Here is a 26,194-nt window from a genome sequence, read left to right as displayed (position 1 = left end):
GGCAAAAGGCTTTAAATAGTGAATGATATTCACTTTGTTTTTTAGGTTCACAGTCAGATTTGTATTCTGCTGGAGCCTTGGGTATAACGAGTCAAATATGTGCAGCAGGGATGTCAAACCACATACAGCCTACTATCATCTTAAGTAGGAGCAGTTAAAGTCTAATTTCTGTCCATGTAGAGACATTTGACCACACATTTAATCCTGAGATATCCCAACTTAAGGAAATAAGTCTAATTTCAGCAGTATGTCATCTGCATAATAAGGAAATGCGTCGGTAGGAAATGAAGTAAATCTTAGAGCACAAATATTTGGGATTAACTTGAAAGGGTGTTTTTTGTCGATTCACAGAAAAGTCTGTAGAGAAAAACAATTTCACAGTAAGTTTCTATATTAGATATTTTTTAAAAAGACAACTTTTATTTCATTTAATTAAATAAATTGTTAAAGTAGGAAAAGCATAAAAACATAAAAATACAAATTTTTACAAATAAATAATGTATGCCCTTAAAATTTTCCAACAATTGTTCCAGTGGCCCCTGGGCCTTATGTTTGGGGGGAAGCACACTACTACTACTACCAGCCAGTCAGTTTATTGGATTGTGAGTAATGCTGTTGCTATGTTTACGAACCCCAAATGTCCTGTGCTAGTGGAGTTGTTTGCCTCCGGAAACAAAATGTCATCAGTAAGCTTCACAGACAACTCTGACTAATTTGTCACAGATATTCAAAAATCTGCTTCTCCTTTAAGATACCACCGTAAGCGCTAATAACTAATTAATTGTATGTGTTTCAAATGTTCCCCAGTGACCTAAAACAGTAAATGTTCCACCCTGCCAAGAAAAAGAAGGAATCACTGGTGTGTCTGTGTATACAAAACCGAGGCAAGGAGATCAGGCTGAGTGGGATAAGACTTGCAGATTAATGTCAAGTCCTCGTGGCAAAAAGAATCTCAGCTTTGTTTCTGTCTGTTAACCACCACAAATGGCTGCTGCCCCTGGTGTTGATGACACTGGGTTTATACACTAATGAGACGAAAGGTTTTGTAAAAGATCCAAATCATTTATGGAGAGGCGGCACGGCTACATGAGGCAAATACACAGCAAATGAACCACAAAGAGCCCTCTAAGCACAGCAGGGAGAGAATTAGAATGTCATTCCTACTTTCAACATCATTACCATATTCATTGCTCTTCTTTGCAGGTCAAGAGCAGGCATACGGCATTGTGTCCAGTTAGGAAATCGTTCATATTATTGGGTTTTTATTATTTATTTCAGAATACCCCCCAATCAGTTCATTTCCAAAATAACACACAAAGCCACTGCACATTGGCGGACTATTTTTCAGGACGGCAAATCCGTCTCAGGCTTCTTTGGAAGTGTGTGCATGTGTGTGGAGTCCCAGCACAGGCATTATGCACTGGGACAAAACCCTCCGAAGATCAGGTGCCAAGAGCTGAATCACCATCCTGTGCCCATTCTGGTCATCTGCTCACTGGACTGAAGAGTAACATATAAACAAAAGGGGGTTAATACCAGCAGCCGTTTGCTGTGAGAGGGCTAGAGTCCCATAGTTAAATAGAAAAGCCCACACAGATGTGCAAACACATAGCCACTGTTATTTTGCTTTATCGCAGAGGTGTAATGGTTAGTCAGATGTTTAAATTTTGGCTGTCATCAGGCTGGTGTTTTGGAGCCATAATTCTTAGCAGGCTGTTTTTAAAAACTTTATTGGAACAATGCACAGAGGTAACTGCTAAATTATTTTTAGATAATGCTCCAAAAGGCACCACTAACCAAAAAACCAAATGTATAATGTAATGATTTAAATTATTGTAGGTAAGGTTTAACAGCAATTCGCTACTGTGCATAGTAACGTGGGTTGTATTGAGAGGAGGCGGCAGAAACACTTAGCAGGACAGTCACAAACAACGACCACACTGGTACTGGGAATTCTATAGTGCTTGTACTTTAATACACACTCTCTTCACCAACCTTACAAGGCCTGGGTGAACGGCTGCTGTCTTATCATAAATGAACTGCAGTGTTTCTACAACCCGTAACTCTACCTTGAGTTATTGAGGTGAAATTTTAAGGTCCATCTCAGGCCACGTGTTCACATGCAAGCACGCTTCTCCCATACTCTAACAGAGGGCAGTGGTGCATCCTTGTGAAATCACTAACCCTTAATTTAGGTTGTCTTGAAGAGACACCACACAATTGTGACTGTTACAGCATCCGAAGAGGCAGTCAAAGCAGTCAATCAAAAAGGCGACAACTCAAAGCTTTAAGCCTTACACCTGTTGTACAGTTGTTATGAAGGGAGAAACTATCCATACACACCTCAGCTGTTGTTGTACTGGGCTGTAAACATGTTTTTTTATTGCTGTTAAGTTTGCTTCTTTAACCTGAGAGTCTATAATGATGGGTTTGACTTGCTATTGGTGCTAGCCTGAAGTAGCGACTCGGTTAGCTGTATTTGTCCATATGATCTAAATGTCAAGTTTGAGAGAAGTGCAGCAAGTTGGTGGATGGTAAACAAAGAGAGAACAGAATTGTTATGCTACAGTGAAGCTAGGGAAAACAACCATATGCAATGAATTTGACAGGGCCTGCAGCCACTCACAGTCAGCTGCTGTTTTCAAAGCAACTTTGGGGCATCAAGAAGGTGATAAAACGGCAATGAGATTTAGTGACACGAGTCTGCTATCAGTTTGGTGGTCAATTTGGGAATCATACTAATACGCCATTAATTGTGATATATTGGGAAAAATTGAAAATCAGCTGCCGTCTACATACAGAGAAAATCATATTTACCAGAAATGTCCATTAACTTCTGAAATTTCTCCATAAATTCAATTCAATTCAATTTTATTTATACAGCACCAAATCACAACAATAGTCGCCTCAATGAGCTTTATATTGTAAGGTAGACCCTACAATAATACATAAAGAGAAAAACCCAACAATCATATGACCCAGCAAGCACTTTGGCGACAGTGGGAAGGAAAAACTCCCTTTTAGCAGGAAGAAACCTCCTGTAATAACATGCTAATGACATGCATCTATGTTTCTTGAAAGCCACAAGGAAAATAACATTGTTTATTAATGATTCACTTTTTATTTACCCTTTTAAAACTAGAACACTAACTGTAGTATGCATACATGATTACAGACACGAAAGAGATAATGCAAGATTTTCAGCTTTTCTATATTTAAAGTGCTTTTTCCATTAATTCTACCTTGTTAGTTGGGGAAAACAAATATTTAAAGACATCACCTTCAACGCCAGAGTAGCTGTCTTCGAGGTGTGGTTTTAAACAGTGGGATTTTTAATGAGCTTTGAAAAAAAACAACTCTTGTCAGTCTGTTCTGTAGACATGGAGTGTCATACAGGATTGGAAAAGGTACAATTAGCAGAAGCAGCAAAGTGCCCATCAACATTTCCAGCCACGTCCCGCTCGTATCTCTTCTCGAGCGTCGGTGCCTCTCCCAGTAAAGATGGTGTGACATGCTGTGTCTCCCACTGACTGTGCTGATGGATGGGTGGAAATCAGCAGGACAGCGCGGGAGGATAAATTGCTACACTTAAAATCCAAGTGCCGCTTCACAGCACTACAGTGCACAACATGGTTCCATTTAGGTTAAGGTAAATGACGCCAAGTCACAGTAATAACTGGTGTGTTTTTGGAAATGTCATGAAAATGTTGTGCATAACCTGGTGAACAGCAATCAAAGCAGTCCCAAACTTTCCACTGTGTATTTGTTTAATGTTTGCTGCTGTCATGTAAAATGTCTGTTAATGTGAGTATTTGTGCTTTAACCTTTTTGACTCTTACTACTGTCCTTATGCAAATATGGAGCAAGTAATGGTACAGATGTCATTCTGACCTAAACCTGTGCAATAATCATGTTTTATTGAATTATCAATGAATAAATATTGTATCTAGAACATTAAATACAAATAAGTGTGAAGCTTTTTAGCTCATTGTACTGTTGGGTATGTAAACATTTTGTAGAGTAAAAGCTGTTTTTAAGGGAGAAATATTCTCATTAGTTATAGTTAGTTAATTCTCATCAAGTTATACATACATAATGTGTGGAGGCAAGCAGACAGTTTTTAAAGCTAAAGTATATTTTGCATCTGTGACATACATTAGACCTGCACATCCTCACTTGATGTATGAGCCGGCCCATTTATGTTCTGAGAAAAGTGAAAAGTCTGTGACTGTCTGCATACACGGAGATTCATTTTAACTGCTTGCATTCAGAGTCTAGCCAGAACTTTATGGATTTGAAAAACAAATTCAGAAATAGTGGCGTAGTTGTCACAGGACTGCAATGTAACTGCACAGAGGCGTTCAGCTTCTTTTTACATAGAAATATAATCAGAATACAACCAATTAGCAACCAGTTGAGTCAAGTCCCCTATTGCAAAAAGACATGTCACAGACAAGCTAATCTGGATTAATTGCAGAGCTGTAATTAGTCTCATATATAAATAAGACGTCAGTTATCTGTTAATCTTCGCCAGTCTGTTTGAGTCTGATTGTTGGGAGACAGGTTAACTCCCAAGAGGCAACCTGTGCGGTCGTTTTATGATGGTGTTACACGCTCAACCTCTGGGTGACGAGTTGGTGACTGTAACTTCTTGCAATCTGTCTCCAACAGCAATGAAAAATGTTTTTAAAATCAATCACTGGTTACCCAGTGATTTTTCCAAGATACAAGGAGGTTGCTATTGTATTCTTACCCCAGTGTGACTGAGCCATTAAAGTGACTGAGAAATGAGCTTTTCTAACTTGAAATGTGAGTTCTGCATTGGAGGAGAGCATCAGAGGTGTAGGACATTCAAAACACTTTGTTGTTACAGCTGTTAGAAAAGTGTTTCAGAGCTGCTAAACTTTTCCAAATCTTTTAAACAATTCAAAAGTGAACAAATTTCAGTATTATGCTATGTAATGTAGCTGATTCAAGCCCAAGAAGACATCAATCTGTGGCTCAGGAAGGAAAATCAAAGGGGTGTGCACTTCTGGAAACATGTCTTCAAAATCAGTTAATCATTTATCAAAGCCTATCTATATTTCACCTTTGATGGAAGTTCATGCTTGACTAAATACGTGTGATTACATAAAATCTAGATGGAAGGTTTGATGAAACAAAAAGACAAAAGAGCATCTATCTATCTGTATATAAAAAATGTGTAAAATGTGCAACTTATGTAAATAAGTTAATAAAGTTATTAAATAAGTATAACATTTAGCCACAAACCCAGTTTTTAAGTTTATATTTAAAGATTTAAAAGTGCTTCTTTCCAGGATGTATTTAGATTTGAAGGAATTCCTTCATTTTTGTCCATCTCAATGTCTCCACACATGTAAATATAACTCAGCTTTTGCTCTGAGTCTGCTGTCAGAAATCGTATAGCATATTATATATAAAACAAAAAAACAAAAACGAAATCATGCTGGTGGTTAATGCTGATTGGGCTGGAGGTCACTGTTTATTTGCCACTGCGTCAGTGGTAGCACCACATAGTACACCGATGCGGCTCCTGACAGCTGTAGAGCTCCATGGCTGAGTGCCCTGGTCGGCTTCCAGATTGCCGCTTGATGGGTGCCTGATACGAAGTTGATTGACTGACTAGCTGGGCCTCTGGAGAGGCCTTTGAGTAGAGGCTCTGACTGGCAGGTCAATCAGCCTCCCAGGCCCCCCATTGTGGTTATCAATTATCAGCCGTATGTGAAGAAAAACAGTCCGCTTATTCCAAGTCTGACACTTGCTGACCTTTAACAACTCTTCAGATTTGAATCATCTTCAGGACACCATTATAAAGCAATGAATGCTGGTGATATTAAAAGATAAGGATGGAAAATCACATTTTCTTTAGATCTTAGAGCAATGAACAGGCAATTTAACCAAGATATGATTTCTTTATAAGGGTGTTGGTGGGAAGACAGGGGAAGTAATGATGATTTGGATCTATGAGCACTGAAAGGTCTTCGCTCACGATTCTGCTTGTCCCCTTTTCCTTCTCAGCTCATGGTGGGGATCATTCAGGCGGCCGAGCTGCCTGCTATGGACATGGGTGGCACATCTGACCCATACGTAAAGGTCTACCTGCTGCCTGACAAGAAGAAGAAATTTGAGACCAAGGTCCACAGGAAGACCCTCAACCCCGTCTTCAATGAGCAGTTCACCTTCAAGGTGCACCTTACAATAAAAGCAACATTTAATCTGCTTCCACTGAATTTTAAGAAACATCTGCGCATCACAAACTCTTTTTTTTTTTTCTTTTTGCTGGAGATCTTTTGCTTCCACTGACAATCCAATTTGCATGCAGCCTTGAATGCTGGGAAGGTGTGGAGACAGCAACCAGCTGGCACATTAACAAGCTCCTGACAGAATATCTCTCACACGCACAGTTACACTCACACACACACAAACACACACTGAGGCTCGATGTGATTGGGATTAACACAGGCAGATGCACCGCCACACCCTGGCCTTGCCTCGGCTGTAATGGATGTGTGGCCCCTGCTCAGTAGTGGGGAAAGTTTTGTTATTCAACCAAGAGCGGAGAGCGCAGGTGTTTGGTGTAAGTTAAGCATAATGTGATGTGATATCTATGCAGAATTTATTTGTGTGTGTTTTTGTAGTGCTTAAATCAGAATCTCTGATGCATCGTGGGGGGAAACAAACAGGAAATGGGATTATAAGAAGTGGTGATGTCGTCAAAAAGATGAGATGTTTATGGGAGATAAGGTCAAGGACAGTCTTATTAAAAGATACTCCTCTCGCTATCCAGTCATATGTCAGTTGTTTTTCATATAATTCAGAGATTTATCAGGATATAGTTAGATGTTTTTCATTTTTTATTTGGTTAACAATAAAGATTCAAAGATTTTTTAAATGTCATAGATTGCATATAAACAAAGACAAACTGGTGACTGTTTTGAAGCATTGAGAAGAACATTTTAACTGTCACCCTCTTCTTTTAGACCAGGTGTCTCTGTTATGTCATTAGCATGCTAGTTTTGGTTTAAGTGAAATGTAAAACTGAAGAGCCGACTTCAGCTGATAGCTGCACAATGAAGAAACAACATACCGAAAACTGTAGCAAATTAATGTGAAGCTCAATTTTTAGCCTTTTTTTTCCTAAATTTGGCTATAATAAAAAAAATGTTCACGTTCCATTGAATTTGACTTAAAATTAGTGACTGATGCCATAAAGTTACAAGGAAAGCGTTTAATAGGGTCAAAAATGAAGTGAGGAGTTCTAATTTCTTCACAAATTCCTTTATTTTAAAACCAGAAGAGTCGCCCCCTGCTGGCCAAGAGAATTAAAGCAACAACTTTAACATTGGACTCGAGAGTCATGACAGTCATCCCCTTATGCTCATGCTAAACTGCTTTGTCACTATATTCACTCTGTTCTCTGCCCTGCCTTTAAATAACTTTTATTGCAAATTCAAACAGGCTCAAAAAGACTGCATACCTGAATGCTCTGGTCACTAGTGGGCAGCCTCTATAGTTTGGTTCTTGTAACTTTTTCCTTTCATTAGATATAAATCTACCCACAATGAAAGCACATCCACTGCCTATTACTCATGTGTGCATTGAGTTTGTCAACATCGGGGTTATACAGACGGGTTTGCCCCATTACTGCCCCCCATTTGCAGGAAGAACGAATCAATTGAAAAGATTTGAGCACATGAGCTTGTGACAACATACCAATGATCTAAAAATTAAACTTCATACAAGATCATGCCAAAGCTTTTTTTTTCTTTTTCTTCTAGTGGTCACATTGGTTTGAAAAAGAGTCGTCTGAGCAACTTGTAGGCTACAAAAAAAGAAAGAAAAATAAATTTCTGCTAAAATTAGTCAAATATAAGCTTAAGAATTGTATAATCCTGAAATAATATCAGGTTCTGGGCTTTTTACATTGTTAAATAGATATAATCAACCTCACCTGGGTGAGCCATAAATGCTTTGCCTCTTTCTACTTCAGGTCCCGTATGTAGAGCTTGGCGGGAAGACACTGGTGATGACGGTGTACGATTTTGACCGCTTCTCCAAGCATGATGCCATTGGCGACATCAAGGTGCCCATGAACAAGGTGGACTTCAGCCACATAACAGAGGAGTGGCGGGATCTGCAGAGCGCTGAGAAGGAGGAGGTAAGACGTCTGCCAAAATTTGCAATTACACCTCATAAAATGAGAAATAAACTCAATTTGAAATCACTTTGTGACACCTGTCTCATGCCGAGGCACAGATTTGTACATCTAGCAGCTGCAGTTTTAATGAAAAGGGCATAAGTGATATCAGAAGCATTATTTTATTTTGCTCAGCAAACTTGTACTGCAAATGCGGTGCGGTCGACGATGTAATCCATCTCCTCTGGAAATGTCACTTAATCATATGTCCGCACTTCCCCTTCAATTAACAGACGTGTAACTTCCCAGCCACCAATCCAGGAGATTCAATTTTCATGGTAAATGTCATGGCATATAGCATGTGTTGCCAACCTTATTTTTAGCATTACGGCAGGTTGATTTAAAGGTTAATTATAACGGTGCAGAATAGGTTGGTGGTGTTTTTCAAACTGAAGGGCATCACGTTACTTTCTTTTGTGAGCTTGTGCGCAGCTTTACCCGACAGGCTTATACACTGAAGTGATGCTTGGTATTCCTTATTCTTAGTTAAACATTGATTAATGAATCATTGTAAGACAGACCCCGGGTGACTTTATTCTTTATGGCACAGATTCAACAAGGTGCTCGAAACATTCCTCACACATTTTGAACCATATTGGCTTGATCGCATCACGCAGTTGCTGCAGATTTGAGATCTGGTGACTATGAAGGCCATTTGAGTACACCGAACTTACCAGCATGTTCAAGAAGCATATGTACACTTTGGTGTGCACTGTGGCCATAAAGGGATTGGTGGTGCAGTAATAATTGTGTAGGCTTCGGTGTTTTGGTGTTCAAACAATGCTCAGTTGGTACCAAAAGGTCCAAAGTATGACAAGAAACTATTACACCTGACCCACTGATATAAGGATAGAGGAATCCATGTTTTCGTTGACCCCACATTCTAACCCAAACATGAAAATGTTGCATCAGAAATTGAGACACATCAGACCAGGCGATGTATTTCCAATCTTTTAGTCTCTGAGTTTGGTGAGCCTGTGTGCATTGTAGCATGAGTTTCCTGTAGCTGATGGGTGTGTTTCTTCTGCTGCTGTAGCCCATCTGCTTTGAGCTTAGATGTCCTGTGCATTCAGAGATGTTCTTCTACATACCTTGGTTGTAAGAAGTAGTTAATTTCACTTACTGTTCCCTTCAGTTTGAAGCAATCTAGGCATTCTCTTCTACATTTTGTCCCAGAGAACTACCGCTCGTGGATGTTTTTCTGACCATTCTCTGTAAGCTGGAGTTCCCAGTAGATCCGAAGTTTCTGAAATACTCAGCCTAGTCTATATGGTACCATCTACATGCCCAAATGTAGGCCTAAGGCTGATTAGTAGGGGTGCAACGATACACAAAATTCACGGTTCGGTTCGATACTTTGAGGTCACGGTTCGATATTTTTTCGATACAAAAAAATGTTCATGCGTTTTTAAATAGTCATTTATTAAAATTATAAATATATATTTTAACTCAAAAGTACAGTTTTTAAATTTAATGTTGCTTAAACAACAAAGTAATAAAAAAATAAATCTATCTGATCGAGAAATCACTCATCTTTGGAAAAGAGAGTTTATTACAGAGAAATGGCTCTTTCAAAAATAAAAGCTATACTATACGCTTCTTCTGGGCTATATTCTCAGCAGCATATTAAACATATCAGGTCCCCATGAGGAGAATCATGTGCTAACAGCTGTCTAAATGACTCGGGTAAAGTTTGTAGCATGCATGCTTGTTGTTTTTGTCTGCCTGCACTTGTCTTTGCACGAGGATGATGTCGGCGTAAATGTGCAGTCATATTCGTTGTGTTCCCACTAGTGCTGTCAGCGTTAATCTGAAATGACGTTAACGCCACAACACGGCAAATCTCCGTTAACGAGCTACCGCGGATCGCCCCGTGCGTGGGGCTGGACGGCGTCAACACGTTAACGAGCTAACTGCGCTAACACACTAGTTCCCACCAATATAATTGAGCATTGCGTGGCACATCCGACATACTGTTTTACTTTTGTCCATGACGCGCTTACCTTCAGGGTCATACTTGACACACATGAAGACCAAAATAGTTCCAAAGGCCAGATCTGAATGAGGGTGGGGGAGGTTCAATTTGTCATGTTGCAATGAGCTTAGCTTCTGTCTTGCTAGCTTGTGCTGCGCTCAGTGAATCTGTGCTCGACAGTGTAGCCTAGGCGGAGTAGTCGAACGCAGATCCACTGAGCTCTCAACACAAACAGCATCGTCAGAAGAAAAGTTGATAAAATAAATTTAAAAATTTTGTATTGTTCAATACATATGCGTACCGAACCGAAAGCACTATATCAAACGGTTAAATATCGATACGAGTATCGTTGCATCCCTACTGATTAGATAGTTCTGTGAATGAACTGTTGAAGAGGTGTACCTAGCGAAGTGATTGGTGACAAAAAAGGGGAAAATATAATAAGTCTCATTTAAGTATCTGTAATGCAAAGAAGGCACTGAAAGCATATTCAAAAAAGAGAGAAAAGAAAGCTGCTTTCAGGTAAAAATCTTCTTCTTCACCTATACACAAGTAGCACAATCCTCTTTATTTTTAAGGTCAAATATGAAGTATCGGAGTCCCTAAAATGCCCTTTCCATTGAAGAAGCAGCGGCTGACCTTTTACAGTTCAAAGAAAATATTAAAGAGCTCGGTCACTGCTCTTGACAGGCATAATTAACTGTCACTGCTTCTTTTACTAGCCTCAAGAGGAGAATGCATTTGTGTTCATTAAAATGCGACTCCCATCATCAAAGTAAGACTATTTAGTCTGTGGTTTTTAAAGCAGCTACAAGTCAGGGGAGCAGATGACAAATGAAATGCAGGGGAGGGTCCATTACAATATAAAACACACTGCAGCCATTTTCAGCACTCCTATTCTACATGAGGAAATAGACCTTGATTGGAAGTTGATGGAAGATGAAGAGTCAATATTCGGATCTGGATTGCCTTTGATTTATAACCTCTTTTCGAAATGACCAGATGTAAAACAGGTGCGACCTAAGCGGGAGTTATTGGCTGTGTCTGCTTCAGGTGTTGATAAAGGATATGGAGAGAATATGAACCGATCTCTTTTCAGTCTCAGATAATGAGCCTGTGTCGTGATGGTGCTTTGCTTGAAGCAGTGAAGTGCAGTGCAGGGCTTTTCCTGCAAACAAGGAATCAAATCCATGGCACACGATTGAAAACCTTCAGGACGCTTGTTGTACAATTGATTGCTTTGACTCTGAAGCTGTGACTCAGAGATACACTTTGATCTGAAACATTACATTTGACATGCTGCATTTCTGTTTGCCACCTAGCAAAAAAAAACAATTTTCGATTTAATTTGTGTGCTTTGTAACTTAAATGCATCCTCCTCTTCTTTTCACACTTTCTTGGTTTTTTTTATTCCAACTATTTTGACTTTCATTAAAGAAATCAAGTTCAAGTATAACACTGCGACAGCTGAGTTTCTCTGTTTAGACAAATTACACTGTAATCGAAGAGTGTTTTTGTCCTAATTTTTCTTTCCTGTATTTTGAAATTATTTATCAGGGCAGCAGACAGCTGGCTCACATAATGATTACATTGTTAACAGCTTGTCTTGATCAGTGGAGTACAATACACTGGAAAATGCTCCACTTATTAAGGCAAATTTGTCTGAAAAACTAGTATCTCCACATTTTGTTAATTTTGGGTTTTTTTATTGTGATCTCCATATGTTCTGCACAGTTGTATCCTGTAAATATGAATGCTTAAAATGTGCCCTGCTTCATTAGCAGTAATTTTTCAGTAGATTGTGCCAGCTTGTAGATTTAGCACTACTAATATTCTCCACCTTATGTTTTTCAGATCAGAAACTCTAATTACACTGATGCAGACGGACACTGCTCTGTGTTAGGATTTCTGATAATGGATCAGTTTCACACTGATCACAGAGTCTTCTGTGCCAGCCCTCCTAGATTTAGTCTACAATGCTTCCAATCTGTGCACTTAAAGCAAATATCTTTCTCCATCATGATTTAGACTGTAATTACTATAACCAGCTTTATGACTCAGTGTGTCAGCATCCTGTACATTAACCTTTAATACCATTAGACTTTTAGCACAGACACCCTGCTACTTGCAGCTTTGCATGTTAAAAGCTTCCCTTTCTGCTCGTGGAGAGCAGAATCAAGTAAACATGTTTATGAGCAACTTTCTCTCTGATGTATCCTCATATGGTGTGAACATGTGATGGAGTAAATTTGCATCAAGTAGCTGTTTTTCTCACCTCTGCAATGTCTCTGTTTTTCCAACAGCAAGAAAAACTGGGTGATATCTGCTTCTCTCTGCGATATGTCCCCACTGCTGGCAAGCTGACCGTGGTCATCCTTGAGGCCAAAAACCTCAAGAAAATGGATGTTGGAGGCTTGTCAGGTGAGGAGAATTGAAAGGGTGTGCACATATGCCAACTGGTTTTTCCTCTGACAGGGCCTTTGTCTGTAATGACACACAAACTGCAGCACTCACTTCACCTCTCCTACAACATCGCAAGCTTTTCTTCCTCTTTTCAGCACCCAGACAGATACCTGATTGTGAAAAAGATCTTTTGAATGTCTCTAAATATCCCTGAGAAACTGCTTATATTGTAACAAAAGAAACGCAGTTAATGGCACCCATGATGATGCTGTCATCTTTCTATAGCTCACATAACTCACAGTGCAATGACAACAGAGTTGACTTGGATCCCACAAAGATATCAATGCTAGAAGCATGTGTAGCTAATCGTATAGCTATTGCCATGCGTTAGCTATAAATATAGAAATCAAATATTCATTACACGTCTTTGCATTGTGCCATTATATGATTTACTGATGGTTAAATCAGTCCTGTCTGACTTTATGCACAACTCAGTATCATGGATTACATCAGCCAGCTAGCATTTCTACTGAGATTGATTTTGCTAGTGATAACATTAGCAAACAAGATATGATTAGCCAGCTAACTGTAATGAGGGATAGCTTATAAGGAAGAGACATGGCACTGACATGATTCAGTAGACAAATCCAAAGAAAAATGCTAAAAATGGCTGTTATCTCACCCCTAAAGAGTAAGTAGCTGCAGCTGATTAGCTAATCATGTTGTGAAACTGTGCTAGCGTGCCGTAGGAGAATAACATTTTAGTAAAATCTTATTTTGAGTGTTTTATATTTGATTTGGCTTGTGAGTCTACTGTAGTAGCTTTAAATGACCCAGGGATCACCGATATTAAAGTTATGGCTCCATCATTTAGACGGGATCTTTAAAGAACGATCCAGATTCGATCCAGTGTGTGAGACTTGCGTCCAGAAGGACTTATTCTGGCAATGCTAACATTAGCTGATAAACTCATATGAAAATGACCAATTTAGTTTCTAGATTAGCCCGAAGAGGGTTGGATTTGATGCCACAAATTAAACAATCGCTCCATGAATTTAATGTCCTTGTAATGCTAATGTTCTGCAATATTAACAGTTCCTCTAACATTTTATGGATTATCTCTCAAAATTCAGTCCAAGTGTTTCACCTATTGTCAGTGTTACTCATCATGCTGTTAGAGGCAACTGAGGGAGTCATGGATGGTCTCAGTTTTCAAGTTATGCTACAATCTCTTCAGACATTTGCCATGAAAAATGATTGCCATTGTTGTAAAATTGATCGCTATGACTCAGAGATGCACTTTGATCTGTCACATTGTATTTGACATGCTGCAGCTCTGTTTACTACGTAGTAAAAGGCATGACTTGATTTGCACACTTGCTCCTTTGGTTTTGAATGTTTTTATTAATATATTACCAATATTCAAGTGTAACCCTGCAACTGTAGGTTCGCAAAATATGTTTAAGTTTAAAAAAAAAGTTGTCTAGCACACATTGAAGAACACATACAGTAATACAGTAATGAGTGTAACACGCTCATAAAGACAGTGCCTTCCCTCTTAATGAATGCATGGAATAAAAGAGTATGTATGAAAAAAATTCGACAGCTTGAAAGAATGAAAGAATTGTCCTGCTGTGGTATAGCTCCAACTCTACAGGATTAAGATCAATAGTTGACATTTATCACAATACAGTCAAGTCTGAATAGAGGATCTGATGTCATGGTAACTGAATGAGAGGGATGGAAGTCCTCCACCCACAGCTGACTGGAACATAAACAAACGGCACAAAAACAGACAGACTTGTTTTGTGTCTCTTTCAGCCAGAGAGGACAGATGTTTCATCTAGGGACTAAAAAAACATGACTGAACTTTAATAGAGTCCCATGACACTGAAATCCACTGTGCTTTTGGACATAAAGACCAATATTAAAGTTTTAATGTCTTTCTCACTATGAAGTGGAACAACACAATCTCATTTTGTAAAACTATATATTTCCTTTGGGGGCAATTTAGCAATGTGGGCAGAGTTGCATAGCAGAGGCATCTGCTTTCACATTTCAGCTCTGAAACCAGACATGCCATGCTGCACAATAAAGTCATGGACAGGTTTTATTAATCAGTTAACTTGATGTAACATGCCATAAATGTGACCATCTTTTGCCTTTAAAATAATACCAGTTTTTCAAGGTAGCTGGCAGGAAGTTTGAATGATTGCTGAACGATCTAGAAGAACTTAACACCGTTCTTCTGTAAGTTTAGGCTTCCAGAATAACTGTGGTTCACATAATGGGTGGAAGTTTAGAAACATCCACACTGGAATCAATTTGCTAGTTACACATCACTTTGCAGCTGACGGTTGGTCCATAGCAGATTGTCTGTTGCTCGGGTAATCCTCAAATGTGTTTACTATCCAGTCTTACGTCAGTCGACGATATTCTTCCCTTTTATCTGGAGACTCTTCAATTGCTTGTCTCTGAGCTTTGAAAAGTTCAACTCCCGTCCACTTTGTGTCACCAGTGGTTATTTTGCCTGTCATCACTTGAAGTCGTTGAATGTCATTGACTCTGTGTGGTTTCTGGCTGCCAGGTTGCTGCGAATCCTGTGTGGATGTTGATTTAGTCTTTGGCTACTTTTTACTAAGACCATCAGAACTCCATGTTATTCCAAAGATAATTCTTCATGACTCTCACTGGGTTTGATTGAGTGTTTTAGAAAGAAGATGTCTTGACTAAAACCTGTACTGTGTGATGGATAAACATAGATAGTGCCTAAACCACATGCAGCAGTGTACTTTCATTGATGTATGGGTACCAGTGTGCAACAATGAATAAATAAAATGAGAGGCTTTGCAATTTTGGGGTTCCTTTTAAAAATGTTATTAGCAAGTTCTTATTTTTCAGGGTGCAGTTAAGTATTATTTGTAACATTTTATGATCAGGGTACACTTCTCAACTAAACGTAAATCTGAAACTACTGTTAATTAATTATTATTACAGTAACCGGGATTCAACACACACTCACTGGCATTACTGGTCTTTTTTCTATGAACTACAGACTTGAATGAAATAGGGGACTCTGCATAAATATGGTTTTATTTGGTTTAAGTGCTATAGTTTTATTGACCCCCTTGAATTAAAGCCTAAAGTCTGCACCACAATCACATCACAATTATTTGATTTAATATCAACTTTGGCAGTGAACAGAAAAAGAATGGTGTCCAAATACTTGTGTACCTGACTGTACTTCCAACCTGAGATGGCTTTTTTCACTGTGCGATCAGTTACAGATAAAAGTTGACATTTGTGAGGAAAACATGCTCGAAACAGAGAAACTATGAAATGCAGTGTGTTCTGTACTCTTCTGTAATATGATCAAAGCTCAGTAAAAGCATGAATAATTTAAAAAGATTGATGGTTGATGTAGATAGAACAATATCAAAGTCCCATTTAGAGCTTTGTTGAGCAAAGATAGGCTTCATCAGAATTCAGCACATTCCCACAGCATCACCAGCTTCACCATCTACAGTCATCAGACTATAATTTAAGCTATTTATAACTGATATAGTGCAGTCTGACATTATCAGACCCATTTGTGTTATGCAACCTAGTGTTTTTATGACATACATGACAACTTAACTAATATCCATCAATATAAGGAGCATTTTAATAATGACGGAAGGTTTTCATGGATCCATTCCCCGATGCAGTAAACAAACACAGTTTCATTATTCTGGACCTGGTGCTATCTATTTTTTTGATCATATCAGTCGTCATACAGACACCATAAAATAAGAAATCACACAATAAGCTGAATCTTTCCCTCCTGCTTTTCCTCTGACTTTCTTCAGTGGCTTCTTTTTACATTTTTAAATAGCTGCTCCGACTCTTTCAGCAGCCATCACCAACACCCGGGTCCACTTGCTTTCTGTTTGTCTATCCAGTCTATCCATATAACCCCAAACATCCTGCGGTACAGTAAGAGTGTGCACATTAATGGCTCCGAGCTCCCTTTCATCTGTCAGACCAGTGCGAGGAGCCATTTGGCTGGTAAAAAACAAAAAACAAAACACCCCCGCTGCAATTTTCTGATATTGGCATTAGCACTCACCTGTGCCCATTTGCATCGTGGGATTGTCAGCATTTTGAGCCATCAGCCACACGGACCAGCCAGTATTAGAATGGTGTGAAATCTTTCCAATTTGAAGGCCAGGTTTCCTCTTACAGTGAAGGGAAATGCCAGGAAAGCCAGACAGTTTGACACCATATACCATATGTCATGTTTAATTGGAGCATGTTTCATCTGTGTGCACTCATCTGTGGGTTTCAGGGTGAATTATTAGCATACTGTAATGGCACAGTGCATGTTTGTAATTACATACAACCAGAATATACTCTAAATTGCAGTTTGGGCTTTGTTTTTTGTTAGTAGTGTCTACTTTTCTGCTCCCAGAATGGACTTAAATGTGCAGCAGATGGATGAAATAATAAGCAGGTCTCTAATAACAATAATTAGCCTCCATCCACAGAGTGGCTCAGCCAGAACTTAAGGAGGAGGACAAGTAATTGATGGCCTGGGATCAGCCTTCTTTTCTATTGTCATCCTGTTTACCATGCCTAATTATGGCTCACAGAGGAAGATGTGGGAATTATCATTAACCAATGTATAATCAGAAATAATTCTTTTGATTTGCTCCTCATGAAGCATGCCCCAAATCTACCACCGTGCTGCATTTCTTAGGAAAACAAACTTTTGAAGTAATAGTTTTAAAAGTACACTTGACTTCTGGCGCCTCTCAGAATTGCTCCTGCTTAACATGCAGCGAGGCACCATGTTCTTTAGCTGTCGTCTCAAAATAATCCTCGTCACAGACAGGTTACTCCTCTTTCCACTTTAGCCGACCCCACAATGTATAGTTACAATAGATCCGTTACGTTTAGTTGCAGGCAGTCAGGATTTAAAAAACTCTGAAACTTGTGATGCATTTTAAAGTTTTGAAAGCTTCTAACTGAATCACCAACATCTCTTTTGACCTCCTGCACATATCATTTTATTTTGTGAAAATTACTCTGTTTAAATCTTAAAATACAGCTTTTCACGTTACTGTAGTGTCTCCAAGGGAAATGAAAGGTGAGTCAGACTCGGAGGTGGGGAACACAAAGGCTAAGTGTTTGGAAGCAACTCAGTATAAGTACCGGCGGGCTTATAGAAGTAGTGGCAGTTAAAATGTTTCGTCCTCTCTCTTTGTATCTTCAAAGACATCCCAGGCGGCTGTGAGGTGGCATATAACCAGGTAATGGCCAGCAGTGGGGGAGGTTATCAAAGCACACAGGCACCATGTCAGCGGTAATGAAGCCGCACTGCCCCAACCTGGTGCTCCAGCGCACTATCAAGCCTCTCGGGTTGGAGAGGTTTATTTGTTTTGCTCCTCTGGCTGGTCAGACTAAGGTTCCCGTCATCTCAGCAAGGTAGTGGGCATGAGGGATCATTAGGATGATGTACGAGGCCTGAGAGAAGAAGGCAATTTGAAAGGGATTAGAGAAGGCAGAATTTATTATGTTTTGCGTCTATAGATGTAAGAAATAATAACTAGAAAAGTTACAGTGTATTTCCAAGCTTTTACATTATGAATTTTGCCATTTCCAAAATAAAAAAAGGAAAAGTAAGAAGTAAATCGGACAGTGATATGGCATTAAAGGCATTAAAAAGGCTTAATATAAATGCAGGTCTAATATCTAATTCACTTTTATCTGTGTTTTGTTACTTAAAAAACCATTTCCTGACTGCTGAGCGGCTTCGGTCTTACAACAGCCCCAAAGTAGACCAGTTATACACTTTGAATGACGACCCCCTCATTTGCATTAAGTGGATAAATAATATTTAAAAATACAAAAAAAAAGTTGTGCGGAAAAGTAAAGATTGGGATAATGAAAAGGAAAGAAGGGTTGAACTTCCACCTCATTTCTTTATATTTTTTATCTAGTAAGTCAGAGTTTCGTGTAAATTTTCAAAGTAGTCTTAAGCAACAGATCTGCAGGCTTTCTGAAGTTTTTGGGGGGGCGCTGGCTGCTTTTTTGCTCATTGTCAGTCCAGTGTGTGTACCTGACCATTTTCAGTCACTTAAAATTGACCTATGAATCTTTCAACCATAAAAAGATGAAAACTTGGCATATCTGCAGTTTGTCCTTAAAGAAAATGGGAAAGTAGAGGACAACAGAAGAAATGGCAATCCAAAATAACTGTCTACACCAGATGAGCAGTACCTGAAAATCATCTCCTTAAGAAACAGCAATGACCTGACACAGGATCCCTTCAGTTGATCCATCTACTGTTCACTGAAGCCTCATCAGAAACGGTCTCAGTGGAAGGGGTGGCTGTCAAGAAGCCATTCTTAAGGAAGGGAAGCAGGGAGAAAAGGCCAAGGCATGCCAAATTATACAAGAACTAGAACAGTTATGGATTGGCTTCACCAAAGCTTACACTTTAACATTATAGAAGTAGCGTGGGTCTTTGATGGAGACTGGTCCTACACAATAAATGTCTACTGCAGTTTTTCCACAGCACCATAAATCTAAAACTAAAAATAAGTAAATTAATAAACAGAATTAAATAGAAAATGAAATGTGAAGTAAATAAATAAAAATAATAAATCCAAAGGTCAACAAATGAAACAGCAGGTTCATCATTTGTTACATTTTATGCTATAATTAAAGCCTACCTTTTTATTGTAATTCTAATGCATTCAATTACAGTTATTATATATTTTTTTGGCACTTTTGAGCCTCCGTAGAGAGTAGAATACAAAATAACATCGTAAAAAGACTTCCATCAGATTTCATGGAGGTGGTTTTACGTGGGCCTGCGCCCCAGAGAGCAGTTTCACTGTAAACACTTGTGTATGCGTGAAACGTGTGTGATTCACCGCTGAGCTGAGTGTGTAAAACTAAACCGACAGTCACCCCTGGGTGCACCCACCATGGAAAATCCAAAATGATGGGAGGAAAGCTAAGATGACAGCCAGGCTATATTTAACCCTGCTTGTATTGGTGTTCATTTGGCACAACTCTGCCAGAACCCTTAGCAGCCAAACCCAAAGATAAAGGAAACGTCCGAGCGAATTGTGCGTTTTATATCTCTGCACTGTAGCTTCAGGTTTGATGACTAGAATATTCAAAATGAGTCACAGATGGTAATTATTCACAGCTTGAAATCCTATGTGTAAGTAACCACTTTTAAAATAAGACCTCTTTAGTAGCTCTACTTAACTCTAAAGCTGATGTGACTCAGAGCTCCCTGCCTATCCATAAACCTGCATCTTGCCTCCTGTGGGAAATGTACGGACGGCTGATAGCGCATCGCCTCATAAAACTGTGGCCAAGATCCAGGACTCCAATGAGTAACCCCTAAGGGTAGCAAAGACGAGCCGCTGTGCTGTACACACATGTGAGTAACCGCTCTTGCATCACAAGCACTGTCATTCATCCATAAAATGGGAGAGATTACATCCGTCCAGGAGGAGGTGGTAAAATGGGCTTGATAGAAGGTACAGCGAGCGTCCCAAAACTCAATAATGCCAAACTCTCATCTGCTGGCTGGAGAGATAAGTGCACCTAGATTGCAGAGGCACCACAGGTGTTTTCTTTTTTGAGAAAGGGTTATCTTGCATAATCCCATTCAGCTGTGGTGTGGTGTCTTTTCAGCCACAGTTACCAATATAAGAGTTACACGCAGCCACTGTAGTACCATTATTTTAATATACACAGCTGTATGCAATATTAGATAGTATTATTGACTGTTCGCTAATCCCCTCCCGTATATAGTGAAAGTCTAGGGATATATTCTTTGTATATTTAACATTAAATATACAAAGAATTAAAAACCATTGTCTTCACTTGAAGTGTGAGAAATGGATCATGGAGTGTTTTGGTCTGTTTTATCATAAGTTGCAAGTATTAGCATGTTTAACTGCTTACAACCCGCTTACAACGTATTACATTAAATTGCTACATACAATATTACATGAGGTTACAGGATATAAATGTCTTATTTAAGACTTTAGAGGCATTAGCTTTGAACTTGGCATATCTCGGCACTAATGTGCCAAGTGTCCTTAAAAACATTTGAGAAAACTGGACAAGTGGAGGACAAAAGAAGAAGTGACAGGTTCAAAAACTCCATACAGCAGATGACCAGTCTCTGTAAGTCATATTCTTAAGAAATCCAGACAACATCTAACACAGGATCTGAACGATACACCAGTCAAGAAGCTATTCTTGAGAAAAGAAAATAGGAAGGAACATTTGCGGTATGCACAAATAGTGGATTGAAAATCAGTGGCAGCAGGTCTTGTGGAGTGAGTCTCTGTAATTCATGGTGGAAGCTCTGGGACAAAACACAGCAAAAAATAGCTTTGAAATGTCCTTCAAGAAGCCGAGAGAACTATAGCCTGAAGAGTACTTACAGACATTACAAGGTGGTCATACTAAAAACTGACTTTTAGGAGTTGAAAAATAAGCTCTGTTTTTGTCTTACATTCTGTGCTTCCATGCATGTTTGCAGATGCTGCACACACTTTCCATTTTATTCATGAAAAAATTAGGGGTGGCTCAAGACATTTGCACTGCACAGTGCTTTTTTTCATGGCCAGCAGGGGGCAACTCCCCTGGTTGCAAAAGGATGTCCAGTTACACAGAAGTCTATCTTAAAATAACTCTACTTCTCACTTGGTTTATGACTTTAGTGAACTCTTTCTCAATGAATATGTTGTCTGAGTTGTCAGTTTCAGGTCTTAGTAAATGCAACATGGTGTTCACGTTGTAAATTATGGATGTAATTAGAATAGTATGAGCCATAAAGCAGGTTGTGCTACATAAGAAGAACTCTAGGCATAAAACAGTAGTTAATGTCACAGTGATCAAATGGAGCTGTCATTATATGAAATAGCATCGTCAATCTTTCTCTGACAAAAACAATAGGTTTTTGTTTGTGCTTATAACACTTATTCTACCAAGACTTTCTGTTTCCTGCAATATAAGAACGATGATCAGCTTTGGAAGAAAGTGGCTTTTGGCTCGGGTAGGTGAGCACAGTGTATATAGTCCATATATATAAGACCCATTTTAGAAGGTTATTATGAGTGAGCTGTAAAGATCGAAAAGTCAGCTAGAGATGGATTTTGAACTCTGGAATCTGACATCTCACTTATATTCATTCTACACTGTCTATGCCATTACTAAGCTTTTATCTTTGACCTTCTTTGGACCTGTGAACTTAATAACAGAGGAGTCTGTACTGAAGCTGAGTTGGGGGAAGAAAAGGGAGAAAAAGGAACTTCCACAGAAAATCTAAAGGGATCAAAATGGCCATTCCTTCCAAGTTACTTGTAGCAACTTGAAGCTTCGTTGTGTTAGTTCTGTTAGTGAAGCTCTGATTTCATTCATAAGAATATTCAAAGGGACATATACTGCTGTTTGAGATATACGGAGGCTGTGTATCCTCTTTATGAGATACGTTGGAAGCAGTATTTATTTCCTGCACACAGCCCTCCCTCGCTGTTTTTCTCATCCCGGCACTCCAGCTCTTCTCAGCAGGGGAGTAATAATGGACACCCACTCCATTAGAAGCCTGTTACCATTTCACTCATGTCTCTGCCATCTATTTATTCTGCTGCTTTTCTCCCTCTCACTCTGTTTGCGCTGTTTTCTCTCTATATTCATGTCAGCTGCCATGGACAGTCAGATCCTCATTCCCCTAAATTGGATAAAAGATTAAGAGAGCTAAGCTTGTTCAGTTTGTGCTACTGTGAAAAATCATAAAGTTTGAACTTTTTTTTTTTCTTTTAATTTTGCTTTTTTCAGAGCTGCTCGCTCATGAGAAATCCTAAAGCATTATAAAGACTTTGTGCATATGGGACCCAGAGATGAATCCAGATTATCAGATCAAGTGGTGTTTCAACAACTAATTATAGGCTCCAGTTCAGGCTCTTACTACTTATTCATGCCAATGCACAGCTCTAGGGTTCAGTAGCTGGAGGATGATGTTGTTATCCTCAGGCAAAAGCCTGCCTCATTTGCATCTAGGAGATTATCGTGCTTATTTGTTTTTCATGTGTTTTTCAAGGAGCCTGTTGTCTTAAGTGATAAATGACTCTAAGTGGTCTTTTTTTTTCCCTCCTCGTGCGCCGAGATCGGAGAACATTTAACGTCATTAAGCCGCCTTCCCATGTGTAACCACAATTTTCAACAATCTGCTCTACATTTTTCACGCCGCGAACAGTAGCAGTAAGTTTATTAATACACAAATCTAACCTTTTCACTGTAATTCATCTGTAGCTGCAAGAAAAAGTTTGAGATTTGTTGAAGTTTTGCATAAATGTTTAAAACATCATGAGAATTTCACTAAAATCCTAAAGCATGAAGTCCATTCAGTTAAAAGACAAATGAAAATAAAGGAATAGTTATTGATTTCTTAAGGAAAATGATAAAAACTATCTCTATAAAGGAAGAAATATAAAAATCTTTGATTTCAGTATCTCATGTGACCCCTCCTCCATTTGCTGCACTAACAGCAACTTGGCATTCTAGGCGATACAGCTCAAGATATTAATTTAGGTGAGTTTAGTGGCATAATCGTGTAACTTCAGGAGTGAATTTGTGATTAACACAAACTGTGAAAGGTTTACCTGACATTTCCATGTTAATTAATGCTGCATTGCCAAACTGCTCCTTGCAGTTTGTTTTCAGGATACCCAACAGAAAAATTGTCTCACAGTGTGTGTAAGCAACACATCAATTTAATGATAAGAACTACAGATGTAATTAGATGCTTTTCTGGACATCACCCACTACTCATTGATGTTTGTGTTGTACAGCCTCCAATGAGCAACTGATTGACACAGCGCTCTTAGAGGATATCAAACGGGTCAGTTTACAAAGTAGACCCAGTCTGAAGAACAATAAAATGTACATTTAACTTCAAGTTGTATTCAATAAGATTTGAAACATGAGACTGAGAGCATTTACAAAGGTCATGAAGAAAAGCAGAAGATTTCAGTGAGTTTCTTCGCCAGCGTTTAGTAGACACCCCTCAGCAAAACTTATCAGTTTCAAAAGGCTGTAAAAGAAAAAGAAAAAAAAGAGGCTTTGGAGATGAAAGTCGGAGTACTTTCAGAGTTTATTCCTTCAAAAAAGAATAAACCCAAATGTTTGCTTGCAGCGACTGCTTTTGAAAAAGTTTATACCAGCTTTTTTTTTTTTTTTCCCATAGTCTGCCTTCTTAATAACAACAACAAAAAATCACCTCACAGGTTCCTTGGAAACAACTGGGTGTCAAATTTCCCATTACAGAAGATGCCAGCAACTTTTTATTGGTGTCATGAGCTTGTTTTGAGGCTTTCGTAAAACCTATTCGTGGAGCGGTGGGAATGAGGATCAGCACCTCCAAATCTGAGGCCATGGTCTTCAGCCGGAAAAGGGTGGAGTGCCCACTCCGGGTCAGGGACGAGTTCCTGCCCCAAGTGGAGGAGTTTAAGTATCTCAGGGTTTTGTTCGCGAGTGACTAGGAGAAGAGAGCAGGAGATCGGCAGACGGATTGGTGCAGCGGCCACAGCGATGCGGACGCTGTACCGCTCTGTTGTGGTGAAGAGAGAGCTGAGTGTAAAAGCGAAGCTCTCAATTTACCGGTCGATCTACATCCCTACGCTAACCTATGGTCACGAGCTTTGGGTAGTGACCGAAAGAACGAGATCGCAGATACAAGCGGCGGAAATGCCATTCGGGAGGGGCTCAGAGTAAAGCCGCTGCTCTTCCACATCGAAAGGAGCCAGTTGAGGTGGTTCGGGCATCTGACAAGGATGCCCCCTGGGCGCCTCCTGGGTGAGGTGTTCCGGGCATGTCCCACCAGGAGGAGGCCCCGGGGCAGACCCAGGACACGCTAGAGAGATTATATCTCTCGGCTGGCCTGGGAACGCCTTGGTGTTCCCCCGGACAATCTGGAGGAGGTGGCTGGGGAGAGGGAGGTCTGCTAAAAATTACAATGGAGGTGATTGCAGTCTTTGGCTGCTCGTAGTTTGGGCTCATGAAGCTCTTAAATGTTGAATTCAGGAGCCTCATTCTGTCCTTTTAATCAGTCAGTTAAACCAAAAAACTCTGATACTTATCTGACTATTCAAAAGGCTTCCTGCCATCGTGTCAGTTGCAGGTTATGCCCAAAGAAAGATACAAACTCTCCTCTTTTCCAGTTTGGTCTTAATAGCTATGTGGAGAACATAAACAAATTAGGACGAGTGGCATCACATCATAAATGGAAGCGGTGGGTGGTTTGATATTTTCAGACACACACTCCACCTGATTGCCAGATGAGGACGGGCAAAGCAGACCATTTGGGTGCCACTTGAGGTGGCATTTGGACAGATGACAATGGGGCTCTTGAAAGGGGAAGGTTAACTGAGTGATATAAACACACTGGACTCTGATGGTGAACTATATCAGTATTTTTGTATTCTCAATGGATCAAATGACTAGATTTATTTTAAAGGGATGTCTCATAATAACAAGCACACAAACAATGATCACCCTGAGCTCTGCAGGGCATTTTGCTGTCTTTTAACTTTTTTGTTGTTTTTAAGCCCTCCGGCTACAGTGTACGCGAACAGCCTATGGGCTCATGGTGTCCTGGATGTCACAAAGATTAAAGCTTTACAAAAGAATCACTCTCGGTCTGACGAAGATTCAGTGTGGACATTAAGTCTACAATAAAAAAATGTTTCATAGCTGCCAATAAGACCATTTATTAAGAATTTACCCATGCCAACATGTCTACATTAGATTTACCATAGCTCATTAGCTAGCTACAAGATAGCAGATCATTATGGGCCAACTAGCTCAACTTTATCAGTGCTCCAAATGTCATTGTTTATTTTTTAGTTTCCTGTTTATGATTCCAAAGTTATACAATGCTGTATGTGTTTTTTTTTCTATAAATAAGTCAGAACAGCATGCATAGTTAGATATAAACAATCAAACCTTTGATGATCTCCAACTTTGCTAAAGTTTGCTGAGGTTGTTAACAGCTGGGAGAATAGTTACACTGATTGTTTTATTGAAGCTGAGATAAATTGGATTCCTTTTCACTGTCAGTGGTGCCTCAGCATGTGTTCATTCTTGTGAACCGAAGGAGCATTTGGACCTGGAAATCATGAATAAAATCAGATGTAACAAGAAGATAGAATGGGCTAAACATTATGTAAGAGTTCTCTAAGTTTGCGAAATCCAGTCCAGCTCACTGGACCCAAACTCAAAAGCTGTGCTGCTTTATAAAGACCGAAGCAATTAGTTTATTTCACAATTTAAGCACAAAACATAGGACATTTTGATGAAATTGGCTTTAAAATGTGCATTTCGAACATCAGTAAATCAGTTTGTGCACGTGATTTAGTTCCCACCACCTGAGTTCCCATCTCTCAATGTAGTCTTGCCACTGAGAGCACCTTTTTTTTTTTACGCTAAAACCCAGTTTCTGCTGGTACAATGCATTTGTGAATGTGGCCCATGGAGCGAACAGGTGGCTATAAAGCAAGAATCCATGTAGCCACTGCAAGCTG

At 39.4% G+C, this 26,194-nt stretch overlaps 1 protein-coding gene across 6 annotated transcripts in view; it reads left to right on the top strand.

Moving 5' to 3' along the window:
• syt1a (synaptotagmin Ia) overlaps positions 1 to 26,194 on the top strand; it is a 218,432-nt gene that overhangs the window by 183,383 nt on the left and 8,855 nt on the right. For all 6 annotated transcript variants that reach the window (XM_076875464.1, XM_004548430.5, XM_076875466.1 and 3 more), the window contains 3 exons: positions 6,040 to 6,207; positions 8,012 to 8,179; positions 12,497 to 12,614. In XM_076875464.1, the coding sequence (XP_076731579.1) occupies positions 6,040 to 6,207; positions 8,012 to 8,179; positions 12,497 to 12,614 (454 nt within the window). The remainder of the gene's footprint in view (positions 1 to 6,039; positions 6,208 to 8,011; positions 8,180 to 12,496; positions 12,615 to 26,194) is intronic.

Source organism: Maylandia zebra, linkage group LG17 (assembly GCF_041146795.1).
Source record: "Maylandia zebra isolate NMK-2024a linkage group LG17, Mzebra_GT3a, whole genome shotgun sequence".
Taxonomy (NCBI): domain Eukaryota; kingdom Metazoa; phylum Chordata; class Actinopteri; order Cichliformes; family Cichlidae; genus Maylandia; species Maylandia zebra.
This window is presented reverse-complemented; position numbering and strand designations above follow the sequence as displayed.